At 37.2% G+C, this 21,876-nt stretch overlaps 1 protein-coding gene across 1 annotated transcript in view; it reads right to left on the bottom strand.

Annotated features, from left to right (window-relative positions):
• Positions 1 to 9,095: 9,095 nt before the first annotated feature.
• kcnc4 (potassium voltage-gated channel, Shaw-related subfamily, member 4) overlaps positions 9,096 to 21,876 on the bottom strand; it is a 30,273-nt gene continuing 17,492 nt past the window's right edge. The window contains exons 3-5 of the mRNA XM_053625171.1: positions 19,319 to 20,255; positions 19,037 to 19,213; positions 9,096 to 11,146 (exon numbers count right to left, since the gene is read on the bottom strand). Coding sequence (XP_053481146.1) covers positions 11,079 to 11,146; positions 19,037 to 19,213; positions 19,319 to 20,255 — 1,182 coding nt within the window. The 3' untranslated portion in view covers positions 9,096 to 11,078. The remainder of the gene's footprint in view (positions 11,147 to 19,036; positions 19,214 to 19,318; positions 20,256 to 21,876) is intronic.

Consider the following 21,876-nt stretch of genomic DNA (forward strand, 5'->3'; position numbering starts at 1 on the left):
CATCATGTTCATTAAGCCTGGTCCTTCTTTAATAACACAGCCAAAGACTAATTTTCTTATTTAAAAAAAAAATTATATATACAAAATTATTATGTGTGTGTATCGGTGTGTATATACATATATATGTAGAATAAATTAATACTACACATAATTTTGCGTCATTGTATTCTATCAAATATTTTACTATGATGTTCTGGGATTTGTAAACAACACACACATGACTTAGAAACTTACACACAGCAAGTATTGTGTGTGTGTGTGTGTGTGTGTGTGTGTGTGTTCTTCCACTTAAGTATGAGTTGCCATGGAAGTTCTCTTGGCTGACAGAGGCTAGATTGGAGTGGCTACTGATTAAATGATTAAAACAGAGGCAGTGTTGTTCCATTCTCTCCCTCATTGATTTTAATGCTACAGGGAATTTCCTCCATCCTGTAGCAGATGTCATTACTGAAAATGTACATAGCTGCTTTCCACACATGGCACACTGATTGGACAGTTGTTTTCTTGAGCCAACCAACAAATACTATCACTGCAGTAAAGTCTTCAGTTGGATGGGATCAAAAAGTAGACTGTAAAGCTGATTCATAGCAGGATTAATAGAGAAATGAACTGTTCTGTGCTGTAGACGCATCTAGTGTAAATGGGCTAGCAGGGCTAAACCCCTCCTGTCATTCAAAGATAAAAACATCGTTATACGGTTTCATTGTTGCAATCCATATCAGATTATTTGCTGTTAACACATGTCTTAAAGCAAATGTTGTTGTTCTTTTGTGAAACCAAGTGCAGCAGCACTATCAGTAGAGAAGAAAAGTACAGAACAGTATGAATAAGTGAGGCTGGGGCTGATTTTTTGTAGCTCAGACTGTAGATTTATGCAGCCTATAAGTGACTGTCATTATGCGGGGTGAAATGAAATTTTGATCATCATTCGTGCTGATCATTTTCAGCCTTTGTCGCTGATGAATCTGTAACATCAATTGGGTGTGTAATGAATTCAACCGAGGTGGATTATTTACTCCAGCATCCTTTTTAGCTCATAATACCTTTAGAGGAGAAACTAAAAGTAGACAGTCTAAGCACACATTGTCCAGTTGTTGTACAAAGTACACAAAAATACCAGAAGACAGAACTGTGGGTTTAGTGACTTTTGGTTTGTACAGAAGGATTACAGCATTTCTGTTTAACATGTTTGGTATTCAGAGGAAAAATGTCATGAACCAAGGGGAGTTTTATAGACTTGAAAGATTAAAAAAGAACATTAGAAATTATGAATGCACCTGCAACTTATAGCATCACCAAGACCCACGACATAATGCACTGCACATTTCGAATACTTTAATTTTCAAGCTACAAAAAGCTAGTTTTTGTAAACCTGTAGATGATGTCCTTGTATTGTGTTGTACGGTGCCCTCCACTAATATTGGCACCCTTGGTAAATATGAGCAAAGATGGCTGTGAAAAAGTGTGTTATTTGTTTAAGCTTTTGATATTTTGTTTAAAAAATTCACAAAAATATTCTGCTGTCATGGATATCAGACAATTGCAAACAAAACAGAGGTTTATTTTAAAAAAATTGTTAAATATATGTGTGCTACAATTATTGGCACTCCTATGAATTCATTTGAGAAAAATTTTTGAAGTATATTCCCATTGATATTTTACTTTTTTTTTAGTACACCTGGGTGACTAGGAACAGGAAATTGTTCAACCATGACTTCCTGTTTCACAGGGGTATAAAAATGAGATAACACCTTAGTCTTAGCCTTAGTCATTCATAAGAATGGGTAAAACCAAGGAAAATAGCTGTGATGTGTGGCAGAAGGTTGTTGAGCTTCACAAAATGAGAATTTCCACCATCAGGGCAATAATTAAGAAGTTCCAGTCAACTGGAAATTTTATGAATCAACCTGGAATTGTGTCTATATAGACGTGTCTATATTGTCTCAACACACTGTGAAGAGGATGGTTCGAGTGACCAAAAAATCTCCAAGGATCACAGCTGGAGAACTGCAGAAGTTAGCTGCATCTTGGGGTCAGAAAGTCTCCAAAACTACAATCCGAAGCCACATACATCACCACAAGTTGTTTGGAAGGGTTTCAAGAAAAAAGCTCTCTACTCTTATCCAAAAAAAAACCTCAAGCTTCTTCAGTTTGCCAGACACTACTGGAACTTTAAATCGGATCGGGTTCTATGGTCAGATGAAACCAAAATAGAGCTTTTTGGCAGTGAACTTCAGAGAGGTAGTTATATGGAAAAGTACCTCATGCCCACGGTTAAATATGGTGGTGGTTCTTTAATGTTTTGGGGCTGTTTTTCTGCCAGAGGACCTGGACATTTTGTTAGGATACATGGCATCATAGACAATCAAATTTCAACAGATATTACATGAAAACCTGACTGCCTCTGCCATAAAGCTTAAAATTGTCTGCTGACCACAAAATCACGGTTTAACAAAAGGTTAAACAATAAAGACAATTTTTCATAGCCTTCTTTGCTCATATTTACCAAGGGTGCCAATATTACTGGAGGGCATTGTATGTGACACCATGGCCCTAGAGGCACAATTTACTTTTCTTGGCTTGTCTCTGACTGAAGCTGACAGTGTATTTCAATGATAATGTATGTCAAGCACTTGTCTACACTGACAAAAAGTCAAATCTACTAATGGCTCTCAGTTCATTTCTAAATAGTTTCACTCCCAGCCAAATGTGAGAAACACCACTTGGACAAGGAGAATTTTTGTTTTCTTGCTTTTTAAAAAAAAAAAAACTCAGGAATTTGACCAAACTGTTCCAAACAGAACCGGGCAGGGTAATGGTGCAGCACAAATGTCTGGAACAAAAGAAGCAACAGCTGTGCATGCTTTCTGAACCTTAGGGTGACTGGAGCACACAAAAAAACTTGTTAGCTTGCTCCTTGTGCTAAGAGATAAAGATGACTACAATGATTGTACTTGTGTATGTGTATATGTGTGTGTATATGTGTGTGTGTGAATGTGAATATATATATATATATATATATATATATATATATATATACATATATATATATATATATATATATATATATATATATATATATATATATATATATATATATATATATATATATATACATACATACATACATACACTGATCGGAAGGTTGTGAGTTCAAACCCCAACACCACCTAGCTGCCACTGTTGGCCTTTGACCCTCAACTGCTCAGATGTATAAATGAGATAAATGTAAGTCAATCTGGATAAGGGCGTCGGCCAAATGCCATAAATGTAAATGTAATGTAAATGTCTCAGGAGTGGAGTCATTTAATTGGCTTAGAAAAAGAATTTCATCAACAGTTGTTAACATTTGGCACTCAGTATTAATAACTTAATTCAAATCAGAAGACTCCATTTAAATTGAATTAACTCAAAACTGTGTTATTTGGCATCCTACAATTTATACTCATGATGCAGTTTAACAAAATCCAGCACATGAAAAACAAGATGCATCAGAGTAAAGTCTGTAAGTCAGATGAATCATGTCTCTTTCTCTTAGTCATCCAGATTCTGTAACCATTTCCATCTGAATAGATCCATTATTTTGGCTTTTGCTCAATATGTGTATGTATATAAAGCCCTCTACACAGATATTTCCATATTGTAGACACTTTTGCTTTATGCAGCCATTGCACCTGGGCCTTCAGCCAATGTAATTAGCTCAGCCACTGTCATACCAGCAGCAGACATGTCTTCTTGGCCAAATATGGCACCCAGCAAGAATAAAGCAGAGTTGGATTTGTAGATGGCGTTTCATAATGCCCAAAAAAAGTCATACTACTAACTGTAATTGCAGTCAATCTCATGTCAACACAAACAGTCTGATTAAGCATTCATATTCATAGTATACTGCACAATATCAATGCTAACTGATACTATTCTTATTTAGTTTTAAAATTTCTTGTAATATTTTAAATGTCATATTGGTAATCATAATGTAATGTGGTTTACGATGTTAATGTTATAATTGTAATCACTGTTTTCAATCTTTTGCATAATAGTAATAATAATTATTATTATTATCTTATTGTTTACAGTATATATTTATGTTTATCTAATTTTTTTGTTGCATTTATATTATATTGCATGTGTATTTTTTTATATTTTTTTCTGTGAGTACTCTGGCTTCAGCGGCAATGTTTAATAGTGGACTGTTTTCCACTTCTTTGTAAATAATAATAGGCTAATAAATAAAGTTTTTGTTATTGTGTACTCCCTGTGATACTGGGAAGTTTACAGTCAGATACAATGGAATGCATCAGACGAAATCAAATCACACCCCATCCATACACAGATGGTAGTTTGGTGCTACACAAGGGACATACAAGAGAGAATTGAGCCAAAAGGTAACACATGGGGTGGAGCACAAAGTGGAGGATTGTGTCCATTAGTCTGTACTGAAAATGGATCATTCCCACTGGGCCTTTATTGTACATCACCACTAATGTGCATTTTGCTCAAGCTCTTTATGTGCCTTTAATGACTGAAGCTATATAGATTTCCTTTAAGAAGCACACATCCATTTTTAAGATTTTCAATCATCCAGGTCTTTTGTAGTGTATAGTTGAAGTCAAAAACAGTGTGCCAAAGAAGAATGGGGCAAAATTTCTCCAAAACAATGTGGGACACTGATAAAATCCTACAGAAAACATTAACTTCAAGTTATTGACTAAAGGTGGTCTACATGTTACTAGATTACAGGATGTACTTATTTGTTTCCACCTCGTTCTGAATGTTGGTTTATTTGTTGGGAAAAAATGACTACATATTGAAATCTGTTGTGTTTTTTTGTTGTTGTTGTTGTTGTTGTCTGTCACCTGAGGCTGGCGAGGACAAGACCATTGTTATTTACAGTAGTACTCCTTCAATAAAAAATTTAAGGAGTACTTTCTTTTTCCCATGACTATAGCTGCTATAATGTAAGTAATAATAGGAACTAATTTGTCTCGTAGGCATTCTAAACAATATATGGTTTAAGATGATGTTTGAATTGAATTGTTTGCCAATTTCTGTGGTATAAGAGGAATTACTTCACAGCATACCATTAATGTTTTATTCCTTACTTAATTCATAATTAATTTAACAGAATACAGATACAGTGATATATAATTAAAATTTAGTGTGTGGAATTATCAAGTGGACAATAACAACTGAATCCTCCTGATGACGGAAAGGTTGTCTATAAACAATATTAAAAGCCTGGTGTGGATAACCTAAGCATGACGAAATACTGAATCCCAATAACAGATGCTCTTCTCAGATAGAAAAGCTAATTAAAGAAAAAGGCACGAGCTGACTCTGTTGACTCAGCCAGACTCTGGGGGATTGTGGTAGGAGACTTGTCTTTCGTTATTCCCAATATTCTCAAATGACAAGGGAAGGAGGAAAAGAGAAAAGAGGGGTGGGGGTTGGGGGGGGTGCTTTGATGGGTGCCACAGATTGGCATTACCATGACAACTCTTTTGTGCCACATTTTTTATTCATTAGTATTCAATTAGGGCACAGAGCAGTGTGAATATGTATTTCACTGCAATATAGCAAGACTAAGAGTCCAAATCTTCTATCACCGGCATGCCTCATTTACAGATCAGTAATCTGTCATGTCAGTATTTATCAGTGTCATTTCAGAAAGCTCAAAACTGTCCAATAACCCAATAAAAGCTCTAAAGTGGGATCATCTAAAGGCTATACAGCTGGAAGGGTTTCGTGGGGGTTTTTTTAGTTGTTGTTTTTTTATTTATTTAACTGAGACAATTTTCATTCCAGTTAAACATTATGCACTCCTTTTGGAGCGAACACTCCTTTTCGAAATAAAACACTGGAACGTCTCACACTATCTTTAGTCAAAAACACACTTCTGAATAACAAACAGAAGTTGCCAAGGAGCTCAAATGTTAAGTAAGGCCTGAAACACAATGTCCTTGGCTTCAGCAAAGCTGTAACTTATCACACTCTCTGCTCAGCTGCCAATACAACTAAATAGAAATGTTTTCATTTCTTTTTTTTTTTTTAGTTTACAGCTGGCCATATTTGCAACCGGGTTGAAGAGGCATATGAGCATCTTCCCATGGCAACCATGTGCTATATTGCCATGACAACTGGGTTGGTGGGGTAAAAAAATAAATAAATAAAAAAACACAACAAAGGTGGGGTGAGTGGAAGAGACTGATGTATCTGATAGATTTAACCATCATGTTCTTTCTGTAAGCTTTTTTTTTTGTGCATGGCAGGGTTAGCATCCTACTAGCCATGCTGCAGGTGTGTTTTGTGTTTATATTATACCATAGAAAATCCTTAGAGACACTCCTATTTATTAGCCACATATGTAACTACTGTGTTCACAACAAAGTAAGTATTAATCCAATGCCTAAATAATCAGTTCTATAATTCAGGGACAAATAACAGAAGTATATTCTTAGGAGAATTTATATGGAATATGAAGTGAAATGGAATATGAATTATAATATTAATAAACTTGGTTTAAAAAATCATCATTAATTACTTTAATAAACTATTTAAAATAAATGTATACATATCAGGTTATAACATTTTTCAACACCAGTTCTACGGTCCAAATGAGTTGCTTAGTTTCAGCTTCCTCTCGTGCCAAGACTCCTCAACATCTCGACACTGAACTGAGATCCTGGAAGCAGTGGACTGGAAGTGAGAAACCCTCTGAATCATTAAAATATTTCTTTTCAAAATTGCTTAATTAATGTATTTACTAATGTTTAATAATAATTGAGAAAGATTTTTACATTATCCTGGATGGGATGCCAGGTAATCACAGGACACCATTCACTCACATACACACATATTCACAGGTAGGGGCAATTTAGTGTAGGAAATTCACATACCTGCATGTTTCTGGACAGTAGGAGGACATCAGAGAACTCAGAAGAAACCCACAGGAACACTGGGAGAACATGGAAAGCTCCACACATACAGAAACCCAAGCTTAGGATTGAACCAGGGACCCTGGAGCTGTGAGGTGGCAATGTTACCCATTGCACCACTGTGCCACACCTCAGTAATATTAATGAAACACACAGTGCACTCCACTAATATTGGCACCCTTGGTAAATATGAGCAAAAGAGGCTGTGAAAATGTATCTTTATTGTTTAACCTTTTGATCTTTTGTTTTTAAAAAAATCACAAAATACTCTGCTCTTATGGATATCAAACTATTACAAACAAAACACAGGTTTATCAATAAATATCTTTGTTAAATATAGGTGTGCAACAATTATTGACAGCCTTTTAGTCAATATTTTGTGCTACTTCCCTTTGCCAAGATAACAGCTCTGAGTCTTCTCCTATAATGCCTGATGAGGTTGGAGAATACATGGTAAGGGATCTGAGATCATTCCTCCATACAGAATCTCTCCAGATCCTTCAAATTTCGAGGTCCACGCTGGTGGACTCTACTCTTCAGTTGACCCCACAGGTTTTCTATGGGTTTCAAGTCAGGGGACTGGGATGGGCATGACAGGACCTTGATTTTGTGGTCAGTAAACATTAAAGAGCCACCACCATATTTAACTGTGGGCATGAGATACTTTTCCATATGGCTACCTCTCTGTGTGCGCCAAAACCACCTCTGGTGTTTATTGCCAAAAAGCTCTATTTTGGTTTCATCTGACAATAGAACTTGAGAGCTTGAGTTTGTTTTTGGATGAGAGTAGAGGCTTTTTTCTTGAAACCCTTCCAAATGACTTGTGGTGACGTCGGTGACTTTGGATTGTAGTTTTGGAGGCTTTCTGACCCCAAGACGCAACTAACTTCTGCAGTTCTCCAGCTGTGAACCTTGGAGATTTTTGGGCCACTCAAACCATCCTCTTCACAGTGCGTTGAGACAATATAGACACACATCCAATTCCAGGTTGATTCATAACATTTCCAGTTGACTGGAGCAACAATAATTAAAAAATTATTAAACAATAAAGATACTTTTTCACAGCCATCTTTGCTCATATATACCAAGGGTGCCAATATTAGTAGAGGGCATTGTGTGTACAGAAAGCAATATTTGTTTAAATATGGGTGGAACTTTCAATTAATTATTGAGCAAGTACGTAAAAAATCAGTGTTCAAAACTGTTTTACCTTACCCTGATTCACAAATGCAAACTTATAATAGTGTTTTACAATTTGAGTTGTTGGGTCAGATTCCGTGGGAAACATCAGTTTGACATCATTCATCTTTGTGTGGTTACGTCACATCTGTAAACAGAAAGAGACTGGCTACTGTACTATATCCCATATGTGTGGGCTGAGGATGGTGGAGTGTTTGTAGCTTGTCCTTACAAGAGTTGCTTAGAATTTAAACTTGTCACCTAGATTTTAATCTGGATAATTCTAAACACAATCATCGTTGACATCTGGGGAATCAGCTGTTGTCAAAACCGGGAAGCCTCGAACTGTGGAGAGTCTGCAGTCAAAAAGAGAAAGCGACAGAGCCCATGCTAAAACGAGAATAAATATTGGCATGTCTTTTGAGACATGGCAATAACTCCGAGATCTGAAGGGACTGAAGACTGACACAGAGATTGCCTTTTTTCTGCTGAACAGATAAGACATTACAGTTCGCTTGTTCGCTTGATTCATCTAGGTATCAAGTTTCCTATGCTGTTGTTTTTTGTTGTTGTTGTTGTTGTTTGTTTTGCTATGGTCAATGTGGTAAATTGCACTTATTTTCTGCTAGCTGTGAGAGAGAGCAATTCACCTCTACTCCAAGAAAACCGCATCCTCCTCCACCTCTGTTGTCAAGTATTAGAGCCAATATACAACCCATATGAATACCTCAACCCATCAGATTCATACACACAGAGGAGCAGTGCCAAAGCACAACCCCCATAAAATAAATAAATAAAAACTCTGCAAAACATTGTATATTAACGCTGAATGAAGTTTATGGTTTGATCATATTAACTAAAATGAGTAACTAACTACTAGTTAATTGAAGCTTAAGTAAAGTGTTACCATAAAATATGATAAATGTAGACTTTTTAATTAAACTGTATGCATTTAAACTGATATATTAAATGCATTACATTGATATTACTTTTTAAAAAAAAAGACTATAAATGATGTCACCATTTAATTCTCAGTTTCATTGGTTTTCCTTTGGATTGCTGTGTAACAGTGTTCATAAATAGCTTGCGAACCCAGTTCCCATCATCCTTCACTACATAAGAAAGAGAGACAGATAAAAGAGATTCAATGAGACAAAGCACAAGAGAACAAGTGAGCTTAACAATAATTAGAAGGGCTTATTTGTCCTGATTGCCATGGTGACGTGTGTGTATACTGCTGCTTTTGGTGTCTGCATGCGGCCAGATAGAAGAAGGCTTTGAGTCGGCTCTTGTTTTACACACACAAAATACGACAATGTACCAAAATACACACCAGAGTGCAGCTCTGCTCTCTAAACTGCACGAGGAGAAGCTTCATATGGGGATTATAGTTCATGAGAACCATTCCAACTTTGTGGATTAGGGAATATTTTATTTAATTGTATTCCAGCAGAGGTGCATAGAAACATGCCTACATGATACCAAATGTTAACAGCATCACCAAGACACATTATACAGTTTTATTAAGAGTTACTGCACGGTACCATACAATTCTATACGAGAAGCCATTTCCCCGAAACACACACAGGTGACTGGGGGAGGCAGCCAAAACATAAATACAATAGAAAAAATAATCTCTGTTTATGTTTTATACATAGTTACCCTAATATGATATAATGCATTTGTGGCATGGTTATGCTAATGCTATAATATACGCAATGGTCTAACATACTGTGCTACATACAAGTGTGCTTTTATTTACAAACAGTATTTTTGTAATTTAAATGTGGGGTTTTATGTTAAAATAAAACGAACATTTGTTTGGTTCATAAACATAAGGCAACTATGGCAGACTAATAAGAAAAAATGACTAAAAGATTTCTTTCATCTATTTTAAAGACTATACTTTATATACTTCTTTCCATGTGTCAAAATATGATTTTTTCCCCCTCCATTACATGACAATAGGCACAGTGGGAACAGAATATAGCACATATATAGTAAAGGAGGTTTAGGTTGTCCACTAAGGGTGTACATACACACTGTAATGCTGCTTGGTCCACTTTCAACCAGTGACATTACAAATGGACATAGATAATGAAGTGATCAAATGTTTGGATGTTGGACGTTTAATTGATATCCATAAAAATTATATATTTATTAAATAAAGGTGCATTTTATTTAACCCATATAATAATCCCAATCAAATGTTAAAAGGAGAAGAAATGTCGAATCAAAATAACTTGAAAATGGCCACTCAAAGCAACTTACTATAAATTTTCCCAGAGACAAAAGGCCTCTGATAAGCACCTTCTTTAGTTACAGGGTCCTTTGCTGTCACTACAACAAAGCTCTAGCATGATGCTAATCAGATACAGACCTGTTCCAAATGTTATTCTTTAGTCAAAACAAATCCAACCTCCCAATTTGTATCACAAGGAGGTTGACAATTTATAGAGCTACACCTGTTCAATACAAAGACTTCATGAAATATTTGCCCAACACAGGCTCCTGAACCCCTGCATTATGAGACTATTGATTATACTATGCTATTTTTGAAAATATGACACTGATGTTATACATCCCACACCTCAACATGTTGCTGCGCACAAATATGTGACCTTTTTAAAATGTCTGCAGATCAAAGAAAATATTGCTTGCATGAGAATAAAGATTTCTCATGTTGACAAAAGTTATTGATAAAGTGACTTTAAAACATCATACAGTACACACAATTAGGATGTGCCCAAAATATTAAGTACACTTGTCAAGGTACGCCGTACAGAGTGAGGTCATGCAAAGACATGCTGAGATGCAGACAAATGTGTTGTACTTTAGAGAAAGGGGACTTGTGTTGTGTATACGGGTGGGACTGCTGGATGAAAGACTCTGCAAGTCCAACGCACACAAATGGATAGGATGTCTGATGGATAGGATCTCTCCTGTTCATCTAATCATGTCACTTCATGTCATCGTAGTCACTTCTGGCTGGCCATAGCTAGCAGTGGCTGTAAGGGCGTCTTTGCAGCTCTCTGCAATGGGAAAAAAGTAGCGAACAGTGAACAAGTTAAAAATCTAAGCTTATCTTAGCCATGTGATTCTATATTTTACTGTCAACTTTGATTTGTTTCCATTATATAACCATATAAACAAATGGTGGGAATTCCAGCTTCGTTCATTTTACCAATAAGAGCCAGCACTGTCGAATCCAAAACAGGTCCTTGCCGGTTCTTTTGTTTCCAAAACTAGCCAAAGTTGTTTTTTTTTGTTTGTTTGTTTTTTTTTTGTTTTTTTTTTGTAACACTTAAATTATTAAATAAAAATGTACTCAACTTTCTGAGGAACAAAATAAAATTATACTTGGCATTGTGCTTATTATAAAAATCTATTTAAATAAATGTAAAAATGGCTGTTGTGCTGTTGTTTCATTAAAGGAGAATTCAAAGAAGATTCCTGTCCATTTCTTCTCATACTCATTTCACTTAACTTTTCTAGTGCATGAGTGCAGTCATATCCTCACACATCTTAACACTCTCGTTAGAAGTGGCTATAACTGTTATGCTGTGCCAAACAACTCAGATGTTAGATTCACTTAACGTATTTCTGTCACAGTTGCACTGTAGCAGATTGACAGAATATTAATGACAGAATCATAAATTCAGAATACTGATCAACTTTCAGTAAAATAATCTATTCAGATTTTCAAGTAGGCTCCAAATGTTCACTTAAAAGAGTCGACTTGTTTATGACACATCACTAACTGGAACAGACAGCACAAGGTTTAGCTAGTTTACTGATTCAACACACACTTTAATGGTCCATTTTCACCTATCAACCATAGAAATAACATACATACATGCACATGAGTGTTTTTTAATAGGATATCACAGCAAGAATTTGTTTGAAAAGCTGAGCAGTGTTCTAGGGCCAACCGTCCACATGTATTGATCTAAGAATGTACACAGAGATACTCCGCTGTTCTGTGATTTAAACCAGACCCCCTTGGATCTCACATGCACCCAGGCGAATCCCACCACACAGTAGTGATTAAGGAAGCCTTCAGGCTTACCAACGCTGGTTATGAAAACCTATTAGCAGCAATTAGCGTATTAGAGGGATGTCACTCGGGACCAGGAGAACATCCATAATTCGCATCTGCTTGGTGCTGCTGCTGCTGCTGAACTTCAGAACTGTCTGCTATGCCACATCATTATACTTCCATCAGAAAGCAGGCAGCCTGAAACTGACAGTGCCGCTCTCAGCCAGACACGATTCAGGCAGGTTATTTATAGGTGAAAACCAGATGTAAGTTATACAGTCAGCTCTTGAATTATTGGCACCCTTGGTAAAGATGGATAAAGACGGTTATGGAAAACCGTGTCTGTGGTTAATTAGCTTAATCTCAATCTGAATCTATCCTTTAATTAAAGGAAATGTATTCTATTTTTTTTAACATTAAAATCAATACTACATGTTTCACAATTATTGCCACACCTACAAATTCCTTTGTGCAAAATGTAACTGAAGCATGTTTCCATTGATATTTTACTTTTTTAAGTTTACCTGAGTGATTCATTACTCAGGTAGTCAGCAGTCATCTATGACTTCCTGTTTCCCTGGTGTATAAATATGTATAAATAGAAGTAACACAGAGGCAAAATTCCTTTATTCACTCATCTATATAAGGAAATGTTTGAAAATGAGCAAATGAAATGAGACAAAATATGCTGACCTTCATAAATCAGGAAATGGCTCTAAAAAAAAAAAAAAAACAGCTACATGCCCATATCCACTGTCTGGGCAAAAATCAATAATTTAAAACAACCAGAGCTGTAAGGTACCTGCCTGAAAGAGAACACAACTGTATTTTGCCCTCATGCACAGTGAGGAGGATGGTTAGAGAGGAAAAAAGGATCAGAGTTGGATATTTGCAGAAGATAGTAGCATTTGGGTATCACCAAATCTACAATCAGATGCCTCCTCTGTGCCAACAAAATATTTGGAAGCCATGTCAGAAGAAAGCTTTTTCTTGCATCTAAACACAAACATAAGTTCCTAGAGTTCACTACAAACCACTGAAACTTTGACAGGAACTGGTGCTCAAGGTGGGCTTGGTGTAAAAAAAAAAAAAAAAAAGATGGTTACACAGAAAAGAACATAATCCCCACTCTAAGTATGGTGGAAGAGCTGTGATTTTTGGGCCCTGAGGACCTTATTAGGATGCATGACGTTTATGGCTGTCACAGACAGGATAATTACCTAAAACATATGTCCAAAGTAACACAAACTGGTTAAATAACCACAGAATCAACTGACTGATAAGTCTTAGAGAACCTGTGGAATGAGTTAAAGAGCAGAGTCCACAAGTAGAGGACCTAGAATCTTGGATAATCTGGAGATATTCTGTATTGAGGAATGTTCTCATACTCTTTGCCCTGCATTCTCTTCTCATCTCATCAAGCATTATAGTATTAAATGCAGGGATGCCAATGATTTGTATCATATGTGGAAAAAAAATATTTTTAATAAGTTATTTTTTTCTTTTCTTAGAATAAATGAATGCTACTTTTTTCTCATAGTTTCAGTGTGAGATTAAGCTAATTAACCACACAGATATTATTCATAACTTCTTTTATGGCTTTAACCATCTTTGCCAATAATTCAGAAGCTGACTGTCACTGTGACATACTGGTTTCATCATTTCTGGATGGGGAAGATATAATTGCAATGCATTTTACATGCTAAACTCATGGTGGATAGACATGCTGGATGTACACTATATTGCCAAAAGTATGTGGACACCTGACCATTACATCCATATGTGCTTGTTGAAGATCCCATTACAGATTTAGTCCCCCTTTGCTGTTATAATAGAATTCACTCTTCTGGGAAAGCTCTCCTTTAGATTTTGGAGCATGGCTGTGGGGATTTGCCCATTCAGACACAAGAGCATTAGTGAGGTTGGGCACTGATGTCAGGTGAGAAGGCCTGAGACACAATCGGCTTTCCAGTTCAGCCCCAAAGGTGTTCAGGTGGCTTGGGGTCAGGGCTCTGTGCAGGCCACTCAAATTCTTCCACATCAACCTTGTCAACCCATGAACCTTGCTTTTTTTGTGCATAGGGACATGGTCATGCTGCAACAGGTTTGGGCTAGGCCTCTTAGTTCCAGTGAAATCTTAATGTTACAGTAAACAAAGACAACTCTATGCTTTTAACTTTGTGGAAACAGTTTGCGGAAGGTCCACATATGGGTATGATGGTCCAATGCCCACACACTTTTGGCCATGCAGTGTATGTACATGAAAGTGATTCAATAAAAACTGTTGCTTGCAGACAACATAAGTGTCCCATGGGTGGTTAAAACATGGTGTCAGAAGCTGAGAGAACTATTACATGAATAGCATCTACTTAGCCTCTATAAGTGCAATGCGCACAGACAAGGACGGTGCCGGTAGAGAAGCCAGGTTAGTGGGCTAAGTAGAAACAGTGATTCCCACACTATTGTATAGCAACAAAATTATCATCGGAGGATGGTGACGTGCAGGTCAGTGCACTTATCTACTCAACAGGAAAAGATGCAGAAAACATATTCAAATCATTAAAATCATTCAACAGCAGGAACACAAAGATAACTTTGACGTAGTCATAGACAATTTTTCTGAGCATGTTATTCCCAGAAAGAAATGTAATTTATGAACATGCCCATTTTCAACAACATTGTCAGAGGAAGTTGGTTTAAGCATTTTTTAGATGGATTTATGAGCTCACAGTACATTGCGACTTATGGGGGACAAAAGATGACTACATCTGCCATAGAACTGTCATCAGACTGAGAGGCATATCAAAGTCATGCAGCCATAAACTCATTGAAAGCCAAAATGTTGAAAATGGTGAAACAAAAGGAGAAAAGGCTAGATTCATTTCTCAAATAAACTTTGTCAGAGGCTATAAGACAAGTACTGACAAATACCAAAAAGGAACAGCTAAAAAAAAAAAACAGTAGAACAGAAAAAAAATGCACAAGATGAAATTAAACACATAATCAAGAAGGATATTGCTCCAACAAAAATGCAGAATGCCAGAAGTGCAAAAAAGCTGGCCATTTTGCAACAGCGTTCCACATAAAAACAGTACAAGAAGTAGCATCTCAGGAACATATTGAGGATACCAGGTCCATAATGTACCTAGGCTCTGTTCAGAGTCAAAGTGCACCTGTTTATGCCATGAAGAGTCAAAATTTTCATGGAAGGCAGGGTGATTTGAAAATTAACTCTGGAGAAGATGCTACAGTGATATCTAAGGAAAGTTACATCCATCCATCCATCCTCCATACTACTTATCCTACACAAGGTTGCGGGGGAGCCTGGAGCCTATCCCAAGGAACTCGACATGGATGGGGTGCCAGCTGTTGTGCGCAGGACACATCTGCACCCACATTCACACTCTACAGACAATTTGCCTACAACGCATATCTTTGGACTAGGGGAGGAAACCAGAGTACCTGGCGGAAACCCCCAAAGCACAGGGAGAACATGCAAACTCTGCCCACAAAGGGCAGAGGTGGGATTCAAATCCCCAACCCTGGAGGTGTGAGGCAATCGTGCTAACCACTAAGCCACCATGTCCCCAGGAAAGTTACAAAAGTCTGAAAAATAAAGAATCACAGTGCAATCCAAGTGTCATACTGAGGAGTGTTCCAGACTAGAGTGCTTGTGAAGTGTTCCAGACTAGTCAAGTCTAAGGGCTATAGCTCAGAAAGGAGAAATGTGTCCTCAGCCAGAAGGAGGTGAGCCCAGAGCCAGAGAAAATCTGTACCATTCATGACATCAGTAGACCACAAAATCAGACTGAGCACAAACACATATTTGGCTTGATTAAGTATCTATGCTGCTACTTACCTCACAGCTCCAGCCACTTAATGATCTGCTGAAATCTAACAGAGCCTGGACATGGGACAAGAGTCAGGAAGAGGCATTTGCAAAAGTGAAAGACATGCTAGCCGTAACTCCAGTCCTTGCATACTATGACGCAAAGAAGCCGCCCATTATCAATGCTGATGCTAGTAATTATAGAATAGGCAGCTCACTGCTCCAGGAGCATTATGGAAAGATGGTCCCCGTGGTCTTCTGCTCTTGTGCTCTCACATCAGCAGAACGGAAATATGCTCCAATTGAAAAAGGCATCTGTCTTGTCCTGTGAAAAGCTGTGAAGGTATCTCTTTGGAGTAAAATCCTTCAAAGTGCTCCTTTGATAAATCAGAAAAATTTAGATGAGGTCCCCATTCACTTCTGCGCTTCAATCCAGTGGCAGTGTACACCCCAGGCAAGTCCCTACTCATCACCAATACTCTGTCAAAACACCTCTTGTCCATTACAGAAAAGTCATACTTGGAGGTAGAGATTGAAGCCTATGCTACCTAAATAAAGAAACACACTCCTGCTTCACTCCAAATGTTGCGGCAAATGGCTCAAGCAAGGAAACAGAACGAAGAGGTGCAAATCCCTTTTTCAAAATGTTGTAGCTTTGTTTATTTATACTGGCGAAGAACCAACCTTTAAAAAGGGAAGACGTGTGATGAACACCAATTGGTTATCTCATGATTGTGTCATTCTATGCATAATGTATGTATACGGATGTGATTCAGTAAAAACAGTTGCTTGCAGACAACCTGAGTATCCCTCATGTGTTTATGACACATAGAACAGTACATTTGGTAATGAACAGGGTTGATAACTTTTATATTTTGTGCCAGTGAATTGCTGTACTCAGTCTCATACCACTCATGCCCATATATGTAATAATACAAAACTATAATAGTACCTTTAGAAAAATGTAGGGTTTAAATACTGCTTCAATAAAAACTGTACCCTGTTACTTGTTAATATTACAATATATTTGGCAATGGTAGCCATGATCTTGGAGTTAAACACTGGGTTTGAGAAAGCTTGGAATTGTACTGGATTTAGTTGACCACTGGACTAGTTTATGGGCTAGTCTTGAATAGCTGTGGCAACCCTTGTAATGGCATGTCTAATGATAAAACAGCATACAGAGGATTGGTCATAGAGCAAGTGCCTTTAATTGCTATTCATTTTCTGCCACGGCCACAGCTGCCAGTGGTGCTATTTTTACTCAGAATGCATCTTTCTCAGCACTGGCAGGGGAAATTACACGGCTTTTCTAGTAGAGAAATCAACCATCACAACATGTCTGTGCAGGTTACTTGCTCTCTGCATGAGTTTACAGTGAATGCAGAGAAAATACAATATGGAGAACAGAGCAGCAGTACACATGTTACGGAAGGTTCTTCAGCAAGTAATTAAATGTATATGCTGCCCCTTCAGCAAGGGACACTGTACAAAAGGACCTTAATCTAGCTGAATTCGTTTCACTGGGAGAATTCAAACCAGTATTAAAGAATACGGAAGCTGGCTCCATCTGTAAATGAATATAATTGTACTTTCTCTGCTCTGTTTAGGATGTTAAGCTAACTGTACTGTATCATTGCTCTGTCTGTTTATTTGTTGAAACTTTGTTTGCTGCCCTCTTTGCCAGGTCTTTCTCGAAAAGGAGATGTTTAATCTCAATGAGACTTTACCTGGTTAAATAAAGTCACCACAACTATGTTTTAAAAGTCATCGAGTGGTTTCCTATGGTTTAAAATTAGGTCAGTGTAGTCTGGGTTTCTGTTACAGATTCTCAATTACTGGCTTTGTGTATAAAACAAAAACCTGTTACCAACCCAATACAAAAGGGAAAGGCGATCAGCACACACTGATTACTTAGCTCAGCTGTGATGAGGAGAATAAGAAAATGCTGGCTTCAAGCACAGGATTGGGAAACACTGGTCTCCAGTATGTTTGTCTTTACAGACCTTCCTTTTCTTTCTTTTTATTTTATCAGTCTACAAACTTCTAAGATGCAATGTTCACTCAAGCACTATTTGTTCATTGCAAAAAATATCTTAGCAAGTACAATCATTTTGAATATAGGCAAATTCAACTCATATTCTTTTTTATTAGAATGTTAGTAAACAAACCTAAGATTATTAAGACTATTTCTATATATTTTTACACACTGTATGGATTTACACAGCTTAATGATCATTATTTTTTAATGATCATATTTACTTACTAAGATATCTTCTTTCTTTTTTTTTTTTTTTTTTTTTTTTGCAGTGTTAGAAGCATTAATTCCAGAGACAGCCTTTCTACAATCTACCAGAGCAAAACCTATCAAGCTCAGAGGACTGTAATGGATTACACAAGAATCAGACAGACAAAAGAGGTTGACATGACACCACTAGGTAATAAAGAATGTCAAGTGAATAAGATGCTTTATGCACACGCTTCTTCATCCTGCTTTTGCTGCTCACTCACTCCTATATTGGTTTTATTAAATTACTGGTCAATGTAGTTAGCTTTCACCATAGGTCTTGTAAATTTTCAAAAGACAATCATTTTAAGTTCATATAGAAACTGGCACAATGATATTCAATGCATTTATTATAGTAGAATTACAATATATCTACTGTCCAATACAAATAATTTGAGGTAATCCTCAAGGTTTATGAGAAAATATTGTTAATTACATGATTAGACATATGTATATAAAGTTAATTGTTCAGATCTTTACAATTAACAAATACCTTTCTCCGACTGCAGTTTGATGGTTTGAACAGACTAACAAAATGTGGCTGAAGATTCCTGAACCCATAAAATGTCCTGAAACTCTAGCAATGCATTGCTATTTTTGGAATGCCTGCCTGTCTTAAAAAATGCATTTTGGAATGGCTGCCTATATTTAAACCCCCTAAAAATAGCACTATTTCTAAGCTACTTTTCATTTCATTTTATTTCATATTACTGTTTTATTTAAGGCTGCTATTTAAGCCTGATTGGTGGTTCTGCTGATTTCTGTACCTGTACACATAGTGGGATCAGTGCTGCAGGAAAAGTCTCCAGAAGTCAGGAGGAAGGAGGTACCCTCTTTCTTGCACTTGTCTCGTTTGTGTGAGCGACAGAGGGACCACCTCTCACTGGGAGAGAGCGGCTCGTCCTCTGATAGAGCTACATTAGCATCGCCATTCTGCTTTGAGTCTAACAGAAAACCAAAAGCAAACACAGCACACAATTGTCTACGTCAGTTCATATGAATGTTGAATGGTTTCATTGGTTGTCATATCCATTATGCAAGTGTTTTACCTGAACGGTTCCTTGAAATGTTTTCCTCAGGTGCAAGAGGGCATGTGTCACTTTGGGTGCTATTTCTGTGCGAGTTGCTCTCAGATTTTCCAAATGAGGCTGAGTCCAGCACTGTGTCTGGGTTTCGGTGGTGGCGCTTCCTCTTCTTAGGCAGTTTTTGCTTCGCCATGGCCAGGGAGTAGTACATCCCAAAATTGTTCACAATAACAGGGACTGGCATGGCAATGGTTAGAACTCCTGCTAATGCACACAGAGCACCAACCATCATGCCTAGCCAAGTCTGAGGATACATGTCCCCATAACCCAACGTGGTCATGGTGACTACAGCCCACCAGAAGCTGATCGGAATGTTCTTGAAATGGGTGTGACTGTTCGTGTACGGATCCTCAGAGTCTCCACCAATGCGCTCTGCGTAGTAGATCATTGTAGCAAAGATGAGGACACCAAGAGCAAGAAAGATGATGAGGAGGCAGAATTCATTAACACTGGCACGCAGTGTGTGGCCAAGCACTCTCAGCCCTACAAAGTGACGGGTCAGCTTGAAGATCCGCAGGATCCGCACAAAACGCACCACTCGCAAGAATCCAAGCACATCTGTGGCGGCTTTGGAGGAGAGCCCGCTCAAACTAATCTCCAAGTAGAAGGGCAGAATGGCCACAAAGTCAATGATATTCAGCAAATTCTTTATGAAGAGCAGCTTGTCGGGACAGCAGATGATGCGCACCAGGAACTCAAATGTAAACCACACCACACAGATGCCCTCCACCAGCGTGAGCGCAGGATTCGTCACCACCTCCAGAGTGTACACCACTTTGGTAGTGTTGCCATCCAAAATCACTTTGGTACGGTTCTGGAGTTCATTGAAGGCCTCATGGGTCTCAAGGCAGAAGTTGGTGATAGACACCAAGATGAAAAAGAGAGAGACGAAGGCAATGATCTGCAAGATACAAAACCACCATATTACCATGAAGTTTCTCTTTCTCTAAATAGTAAACATATTTATTACAGGAACACTTTGCTGAACTGAGATACATTAAAAGTGACAACCTACATTAATCTAGTTGTAATTTAATCGCAAAGGGCAAAAACTTCATCACTGTAAGGCATTTGTAGCACATGACATATTTAGAGAGAAGAAGAAAAAGAAGAGAAGAAATTGGAGCAACTTGATGGGAAGGAGTACATGTACATGCAGAATAAGTTCAGCATATCGTTTAATAAATATTTTAAACATTTTATTTAGTAAATTAGATGGAAGTTGGATATTAGATAAAATTGTCATTTTTGTTTGCTCATTTTTGGGGCCAGCTATGAACATATTGATGCAAAGGTAATAGCTCATACTAAATGTAAGCTGTGTAAAATGTATGTTACGAATGCTAGCTTTTTAACTCACCGAACGATTCCATGTTCTTGTACAACATGATGTAGGGTAATATATACAACATATACAATATACAATATATGGGGTTGCCAAGATTTTAAAATAAAATTAAATTATGTAGCATATTCATAGTGTTTAAATCAAACAATGAAAATGTCTCTTGTCAGGTTATAGTAAGTTCAAATTCAAACAAAATTGAGGGGAATGGTTGAGCCATTTAGAGTAACACTCCAAATAAGAAATAAAAAAAAAATAGACATCCAAAAAACATGAATAAAAAACACTTCAAATAACACAAAATTAGTCAGCAATGGTTTTTATTTCGCCTCTAGGGGCCGCTTGGCAAAGTGGAGGTTACAGAGTCTGCTGTTTTTGTCTTGCAAGGTTTGACCAATGGTTAACATTCAGCCCACTCAGCTCCGCCCTAACAGCTTGTGATTCGCAATTAAATTTGACCTTGAGCCATGTCGACCATCGTTCTTAAGATAAGATATATCTAAGATGTATCTATAAAAGATATTTATATTGCATGAATATGAAAACAGCCAGATAAACTACTAAAAATGATAAGAAACAATAAGACATGCTGTGTGAAAACATCTCTCCATTAGCTGGAACAATTGTGGTTTCCTCAGCTTAATTAGGCACAGCAGGCTGGCCTTCATTTCAGTACAACAACAGTGTTAATTATCACAAAGTGACAGAAATAAAGACAAGCTAATAATCACATGAACAATTTAGGGAAGCTTGAGGGACCAATAAAACATTATTTTGGCCTTTAGATTGTGCAATACAGTACTTAATAGAAAACAGTACCGGTAATAAAACATCCAGTAACTATTCATTTTTCAAATAATAAAATGTTACTCTTTATTGGGCTTTACTTTATACATAATATTATATACTGGGCCACTTTCACTCCTATTAGTCCACTTGCAGAGTCCAAATCAAAGCGAAATCAATACTGCGGCTTGGTTGCTATTTGGTTTGTTGGCTTTCCCACTGCACATAATTAAACAAAGCAAAAAGCAAAAAGTAAATATGCTAACATAAATGTAAACAAACTTTTGCCAAGTATACATAGACATCCCAAAAAATCATGAAGAACACCGACCTTTAGACAGCATTTAGACAATTACATAAATAACTAGTTTAAAACATTTTGCGTGTCATA

The sequence above is a fragment of the Ictalurus furcatus genome, chromosome 5, assembly GCF_023375685.1.
Source record: "Ictalurus furcatus strain D&B chromosome 5, Billie_1.0, whole genome shotgun sequence".
In the NCBI taxonomy this organism is placed as follows: domain Eukaryota; kingdom Metazoa; phylum Chordata; class Actinopteri; order Siluriformes; family Ictaluridae; genus Ictalurus; species Ictalurus furcatus.